Consider the following 7,984-nt stretch of genomic DNA (forward strand, 5'->3'; position numbering starts at 1 on the left):
TGTTTTGAAGGCCTGGTCTCCAGCTGAGGATACTGGGACCTCAACTGTTTCCCATTTCCCAGCATCCTCCACTACATGCTTCCTGCTAGGATACTCTGCCTGGCTACAGGTCCCGAAACAGTGAAGCCAACTGACCATGAACTGAAACCTTTGAAACAGGAAGCAAAATAAATTCTTCCCACATTTATTCATCTTAGGTATTTTGTTATGGTGACAGAGGCTGATGAATGGAAAGAGAAGACAGAAAGGAACTTTACTATTAAACAGTGAGGACCACCCAATTACAAAAGGACAAAGGATCCAAATAGACACTTCTTCAAATGACACAGACAGATGGATAACAAACGAATGAAACAACACTCAGCTTTGGGGAAATACAAATCAGAGCCACAAGATACCATTTCACACCCACAAGGGTGGCTACGTGAAAAAGTCAGAGGTCCGCTGTGGTGGCCCACACCTGTTCTTCAGCACTGGGCGGCTGAAGCAGGAGTACTGAAAGTTTGAGTTCAACCTGGCCAACTTGGTGACTTAGGAGACCTTGTCTCAAAATTTTAAATAAAGGATGGGGGATGTAGTTCAATGATAAGGTGCTGGGTTTAAGCCCTAGTATTAAAAAAAAAAAAAAAAGTCAGAAACAAGTATTCTGGGGCCAGCAAAATAGTTCAGCAGATTAAAATGCCTGCTTAGGCAGATCCAGGCGTCTGGAGGGTATGCCTGCCCTGCCCCCGGGGTGCGCTGAGAGAGCAATTGAGACTGGGTATGGTGGCGTGCGCCTGCAATCCCAGGCCTTGGGAGGCTTTAAACAGGTCACTACAAGTCTGATCTACGTAGTGAGACCTTGTACATCCTGTAGACCCTGTCAAAAAAAAAAAAAAAAAAAGAAGAAAAAAGAAAGAAAGAAAGAAAAATACATATTCTAGTGCCAGTGAAGACGTGGAGAAACAGCAAGCCTCCTACATTGCTGGTAAGGATATAAAGAGGTGCAGCCAGTTAGGGGAAAAGTTTGGCAGTTCCTGAAAAGTTAAACATGGAGTTACCTGTGACCCAGCAAGCCAGCCCTAGGTATACACCCAAGAGAACTGAAAACATGTTCACACAGAAACTGCACAAAGGCTCACAGTGGCTGGAAAGTGGGAAAAGCAGCTGTCCATCAGCTGATGAACAAACAAGACATAGTACATTCACATGCGAAAGAATTCAACCAAAAGGGATGAAATTATGATTCATGCTTCAATATAGGTAAATTCTAAAAACATGATAGCAAATGAAATAAACCAGTCAAAAATATTTGAGGTGCGAGGAAGAGGGGTGGGGCCCTGGGGTGCAGCAGCTACAGTGTCTGGGCCTGGGAAGGAGCGGGGCATCTGCCCACGGTCAGCCCCACGCTGAGGGCCCCAAGGCCTCTCCGAGATCAAGGGGGAGGAGGGCGAGAGACCTCGCCAGAGAAAGTGGGAAGAGACTCTCAGGGACCTCGAGTTTCTTTGTGGAGAAATAAAAATGCTCTGAAGTTGACCGCGGGTGCACAGGCCCCACCCTGAACCCACACTTTACACTTCGTGGGTGAATGGTTTGGCCCATGAGTCACTCTCAGTTAAGCTCTTAATAACAGCTACAAAGAGAAATGGGAAGAGGAGAAGTATCAGGCAGAATGAACAAGAATTATCCCGTTGAGAATCAAATTCTAGGGGACCTAAATTGGCTCTGGCTGCCCAACTGTAACCCTCTCTTGAGGACATGTTACACTGCAAAACAATAAAAAGGTAAATATTCAGAGAGCTGAGAAGCTTTCCCCAGCAGCGCGCCGCTTTGCACTGTGTTAACTGGGCCGCTTGATCCTTATCCTTCGGTGAGGACCTTCTACAGTGCAGAGAGACCTGGCTGGAGAGGGCCACCGGTTCCTGGCCTCTGTTCCGGAAAGGAGCAATAGGAACCACCAGAAGAGCCAGAAGCGTGCTCCCCAGCGAGGCCAGGCCGCCCTGGTTTACTGGACAGCCTCATCTCCACACTTGCTAATGTCACCCCTAAGACGTGCTTGCATCTAGCGGGACGGACTGGCTGCGCAGCTAGACAGGGCTGGCGCGGGGTTGTTCCCCAGGCAGCAGAGGGAATGACTGGTTCCTGACTGTCCTGAAGCCCACACAGTCCAGGGCAAGCTGCAAAGACAGCCCGGAGCCAAGACGCTAGCATAGCCCCTCCAAATGGGTGCTCTGAGCTCTAACTAAGCACTGGTAAGAGTTGTTTGTTTTCTGAAAAGATCAAAACAGCTCCTCCTGGAAAAATAACAGCACTCCCAAGGGGCTAAATAGTAGATTTAATGTCTCTCATTTGAGATGTTCCAACTTCTTCGTTTTGTAATACGCACACACGGTTTATTGGCGAGTGATTCATAAATTACTCAGAAATGCCACCATCTTTATTTACTACCTGTGCTTTTGGAAGACCAGGTATGAACTTTCTGGAACTGTGAAGTCACCATGGAAAGCCCATTACTGAGGCTCTGAGACAACTGCTCTCATTCAGACACGGATGTGCCTCGGGCACCATGCGCTCAGAGGAGGGGCTTGGGGAGTGGCTGGATACTGGGGTGTGCCGCTCGGGATTAGCCCACAGGTGAGTCTAGAGTTACCGGTAAGGCTGGTAAGAGAAGCCTGGGGGAAGGGGAGGCCCCGGGGGCGTGGCCTGGAAGCTGCTCGCACCTCCTCCTCCCCTGATCTCTAAGAGGCTCTGGGGGCTTCGCTGTGGGGCTGGCACCGCGCAGATGTCCAGCTCCCCCCCGGGAGCAGGCGCTGCAGCTGCTGCACCCCGTGCCCTCAACCCTGTTCCTCGCAGCTCCCTCAGATGCACAAGGCGTGGTGGGGCGGCAGGGCCTCCACACGTGCCCCCTCCAAGCCTGGGACTGCGACACCAGCAAGATTCCTCATCTTTGCGCTGCTGGCCTCCAGCAGGCAAGTCATCGCCCCGCCCACCCTGGAGGGGCGGAGCCAGCCCGCGTGCCCCTCCCCACTCACCCACGCAGTCCTTCCGGTTCCAGTGCAGCCGCCTGCCTGGCGGGCACACGCACTCGTAGCTGCCCTTGGTGTTGACACAGCTCTGATCGCAGTGCCCATTGCTTATGCTGCACTCGTCCACATCTGGAAGCACAGGCCTGAGTGAGGGCAGGAGGGAGGCTACACCGCGCCGGAGCCACACCCAGGGCTGTGGCAGGGCAGGGGGACGGGAGGACCTCAGCCCCACACTACTGAGGTGCAGACACGCATGCCATGCGTGCGCAGCGCACACGAGCACAGGGCTGCAAAGCCCCTCAGACTCCAGATGCACCTCCTCCTAGGAACACGGGGGTGGGCTTCTGACCTTGAGCAGGAGCCCCAGCCCCGGGGAGGTGGCCCAGGCCTGGGGCCCCTGGGCCTGATCTCACAGGTGGACTCCACACAAGCCCTTTCCCTGCCTCAATTTCCCCTCCTGGAAGTAGGTGCTAGCGTGAACAGAGCCACCTCTGAGCCCTTTCTCTTCTGGCCAGGAGCCCTGCTGGATCTCTGGATGGGCTTTAGATACTCAGGGCCCTGTGAACCAGGTGGCAGCCTGGAAGCGTGCAGGTTGAGGTCCTCCCAAAAGAGGGCAGCCACACCCAGGAGCCCCCAGCACCCCCATGCCTGCCTCCTGGCCCCATCCCAGCTTCACACTTCTGCCTGCACATGGCCAAGCCTGATTGCAGAGGTGACTGGACCATCATCAACTCCCACCTGCGCTGGGCATGCTGGGACAATACCACGCCCCTGAGCTGAGATCTGTCCTGAAACTACCCAGAACTGCACGCTGCCCGTTTGCGGCTCCCTTCCTGGGCTCCATAAGGCTGTTCTGGATCCTCCTGTCACACTCCCAGAGAGCACATTGTTGCCACTTCACACCCTGTGCGAGATTCTTCAGTGTCCAGAGACAGACCTCAATTCCCCATGGGGTCCAGAACCCCTGCACGGTCCTGCCTGCATTTCTACTCAATCTTCTTGCTTTTGAGACCCAGCAACATGGTGGCCTTGGTCCCTCTGTCCCTGTGCCTGTACCTTGTGCTCAGATGGTCCCTCTGACCGCTGCCTCACCTTCTCTGGGAACCCATGGGCTCCACCCTACCCTTCTGGGCCGCTAGAAGACCACCTGGAGCCTTCTGTGTCCCCAAGCTGGCAGGCAGCCTGCTGCCTCCTCCTTGTGGCCTCATTTCCCTGTCCTCTGTCTTCCCCTGCTTCCTTCTGATCGAACCCCCTGCCCAGCTGTGTCCCGCCTTGCTGAGGTCCCTTCCAGCCCCCCAGACTATCAAAGTAAGAGTTGGGATGTGGGGTGCAGTGTAGGTGGCGGCCATGCAGCCAGGCGCGTGCCTCAAGGGGGAGGTGGCCCTGGTGGGCGGGCTGCAGACCTCCGCAGTGAGTGGTCCCATAGAGCGTGTAGCCGCGGTGACACAGGCATTGGAAGCTCCCTGGAGAGTTGATGCAGACGTGGTCACAGGTCCGTTCGAAGGAGCACTCGTCGATGTCTGCGGGGTCGCAGGGGACAGAGACGGGGAGGAATTTCAGGTGGCACAGCCTGTCATTCCCAGGCATCCAGGCATGCGGTGTGGACAGGCCTGGGCCTGAAACTCGAGACAGAGCCAACCCACAGCAGATGTCACGCTTCCTGGGGCTGCTGCTTTACTTCCATTTCCCCACCTGTACCTTTCCCGGAGGTGAGCAGGGTGCAAATATTTTGAACAGAAGGGAAGACTGTGACCCAAAGAACACCTTGAGCTCAGTGTGATCAGGAGCGGCCCTGAAACCACATCTGCAGGGAGGAAAATGGCTGGGACTCCCCTGGGAGGAAGCCGCTGGACCGGTGCATGTCGTGTGGTTTTAATTATGGGAACAGAACCAGCAGCCGGCACCCTGACAGCCTGTGGGAAATGGAGTCCTTCCGGGCCCTCCCTCGGGAATCCCAGTCCTCCAGGCTCCTGTGACCTCCACACCAGCTGCTGGGCTTCGGGGCTGGGATTCCTGGCCTGGGCCCAGCCATCTCCTCCCACCATACTGGCTTCTAGTAAGCCCCCAGGGACCTTAAGGGACGGTTGGAGGCGCTTGCAGTGTGCAAAGCCTTCCACTAGGTGGCAGTGCCCCTTTTCTAGCTGGAGCTGTCGGGCACTGCAGGAGGGGCGGGGGAGGGCTGGAGTTTCCTTCCCTGGGACTCTGTTTCCTACCTATGAAGCCAGTTTGGACTAGAGGCTCCTAGCGTAATAAAGGACAGATGGAAGGAGAGAAGGCAGGAGTGCATGCACACTCAACCCCGTAGGTCCAGCCGCACCCATGCGCTCATCTCTAGCGAGACCCTGAGGGGACCCCAGGAGGGCTGCCCAGCCTGGGACACTCACCTTGGCACGTGCGCTCGTCCGTCAGCAGTTTGTAGCCCTTGCGGCAGCTGCACTCGAAGCTGCCCACAGTGTTGCGGCAGAAGTGGTCGCAGCCGCCGTTGTTGACCAGGCACTCATTGATGTCTGCGGGGTGGGGGCCGGCCGAGGGTGTGAGCTCAGCTATCCGGGTGAGCCAATGCCATCGTCCTTCCTCTCTGCCCTGCCTCGCCTGCCAGCCAGGGCCCAACGCTGGCCTTGGGTCCCCATCTGGGCGAGGGGCTGGGGCCTGCTCATAGAGTTGGGGGTCGGGGGCTGGGGTGCTGGAGACATCGCAGAACAGTGCAGCGATACGCCACGTGGGGGGAGACAGCGAGACGACCACCTCCTATTTCCAGGGGCACGGAGGCTGGAGCAGGTGCCACTTGAGCCACTGGGGACAAGCTGCTCCCTGCTCCCAAAATGAGGGTGAGAAGGGTCCCCGCCATGCAGGACCACGCCTGGGTTATGAGGGTGCTGGTGCTTGGTTAGCCCTCAGACCACCTCTTAGAAAGTAGCCCTCACTGCCTGTTGAGTGAGGAAATGGAGGCTCAGAGAGGTGAAGCACCTGGTTCAGGACAAGGCAGCCCAGCTGCCCAACACCTCTCCTCAGTCCCCACTGTCCCAGCTGTTTCTACGGCCTGCAAGGAATGAGTGGCAGCTGGATCCCGAGGGTCCTGCCAAGGTGTTGTGTGCAGATCCGACCAGGGCCAGGAACTAACTGAGCCATGGGCCCTGCTCTGGTGACCCTGACCTCAGCCGGGCTACTCACTGCTTTATCACAGGCCCAGTAGGAGATGGGCTGGCAGTCCTAAGGTCCTAGAAGTGTTCCCAGGCAGAGTCCCCACCAACCTGACCTAAGCACACCTAGGTTCCGGGGACCATGTGACATGGAGGTCGAGCCAAGCTGCCTCCCCAGCCTCCTCCGGCAGCCTCTGGGTGTGGTGTCATGCCCCACCTCAGGTTCTCTGGGAGCTCTGCCTCACAGATAGTCACAGGGCCAAGTGCAAGAGCAGAGCTCAGCCAGCATTTCCCCAGCACCCCACACCAGCCCTGAGGCCACCAGGGAAGCCCAGAAGGAGAGCTCAGGCCAGGTACCTCCTGTCCAGCGCTGGGTCACAGGAAGAGGGCTGCAGGCAGGACAGCAGGTCCCTATCTTACAGTCTTACCATCCCGTGACCTCAGGCACGAGGAGGGACCTGGAGCTCCTGCAAGCTGGGCTGCCAAGCAGCATCTGACCTGGGAAGGCTGGCATCAAGAGCCCAGGCACTGAGGGGGCGGGGCAGCCCTAGGGATGCCTCAGCCCCTCCTTTAACATCTTCCACCCTGAGCCAGTGACTGGAGGCTTCCCTAGCAACCAGGGAAGCAGGTTTATGGGTGGCCCAGGTTGGCTTGGCTCTTGAGCCCAGGGTGTGGGGTGATGCTGGGCTCACATGACCCTTGACCTCCCAGGGGCCCCCTGGGGTGCAAGTCCTGCTCCTCTTGCACCCCCCACCCTGTCTCCCACCTACCCTTCACAAGGTAGCAAATCCCACAGCAACCCCTGGCTGCTAGCAGTTCACCAAGACTTCCAAGCCCCCCAGGATCAAGGCTCAGCCCAGCTCAGCCTCCACCAGCGGCCACCCTGCTGGAAGCCCTCAGGGACCATGAGGGCTGTGGCTGCTCCTGCCTGACAGCCCAGGACTCAGCAGCAGTGAGTGTGTGGGATGACAGACAGGAAGTTGGAGCGACCCCAGCCATGGAAGGGACCTGGGGCTGAGAGGGGGAGGCCATGAAGGGGACACTAATGTGCACCTCCTGGGGCAGCTTGGGCTGCATGTGCAGGGTGGCGTGAGCCGCAAGCACACAGGACAACTGCGCCTCTTCCTTTGCCATCCTCTAGGGCACAGCTTGGCAGCCTGGTGCCCTGTGGGTGAGGGGCAAGGGACATGGCTGAGTTCACCCCTTGGGGCTGGCAGGTGGAAGTTAGGTGGGGACACCCTCACACCATGCAGATAAGATCCTGATAGGGCTGCTTGGCTCAGGGTCCTGTTGGCCCTGAGGGAAATCCAGGCTCCAGCCCAGGAAGCCCCTCCTCTTGCAAGATGCCCACCTGCCCACAGCAAGCAGGATGCAGCCCCAATAGCAAGCTGAGGCCACACCCTGCCAGCCTACACTGGCCCAGTGCCCGCAATGAGGCAAGACACCCACCTGCCTTTCCTGCCTCGGCCTGCCTTGTGGTCCCGCTGCCCAGGGCTTCTGGCTCTGTGTTTTCTGAGCTCCTTTACCCCCACACTTCCGGTCACCTGTTTTGCTGCCAGTGACTTTCTGGTTCTAGAAAACCCTAGGCTTTTGATCCTGCCTGGAGCTTCAGCAAGCCTGGACTGTGGGCCCTTGCTGGGACCAAGTTCCAGGCTGGGGCTTTGGCTAACAGCCAAGGCCCCACCCTGGGGACACCTCTCTAGCCAGAGCCTCGGAAGACACCCACCCTGGGCTCTGGCAAATTCATGATCAACAGCCTGAGGCGGGTCCTGAGAGCTTCCAGTTCTAGTACCCAGAGAGAGAGAGAGAGAGAGAGAGAGAGAGAGAGAGAGAGAGAGA

At 57.4% G+C, this 7,984-nt stretch overlaps 1 protein-coding gene across 2 annotated transcripts in view; it reads right to left on the reverse strand.

The window, feature by feature from the left end:
* Scube1 (signal peptide, CUB domain and EGF like domain containing 1) overlaps nt 1–7,984 on the reverse strand; it is a 120,683-nt gene that overhangs the window by 34,134 nt on the left and 78,565 nt on the right. For both annotated transcript variants that reach the window (XM_004642387.2, XM_004642386.2), the window contains 3 exons: nt 5,390–5,512; nt 4,409–4,525; nt 3,012–3,134 (listed from right to left, as the gene is read on the reverse strand). In XM_004642387.2, the coding sequence (XP_004642444.1) occupies nt 3,012–3,134; nt 4,409–4,525; nt 5,390–5,512 (363 nt within the window). The remainder of the gene's footprint in view (nt 1–3,011; nt 3,135–4,408; nt 4,526–5,389; nt 5,513–7,984) is intronic.

This window comes from Octodon degus, unplaced genomic scaffold (assembly GCF_000260255.1).
Source record: "Octodon degus isolate 3935 unplaced genomic scaffold, OctDeg1.0 scaffold00153, whole genome shotgun sequence".
Taxonomy (NCBI): Eukaryota; Metazoa; Chordata; class Mammalia; order Rodentia; family Octodontidae; genus Octodon; species Octodon degus.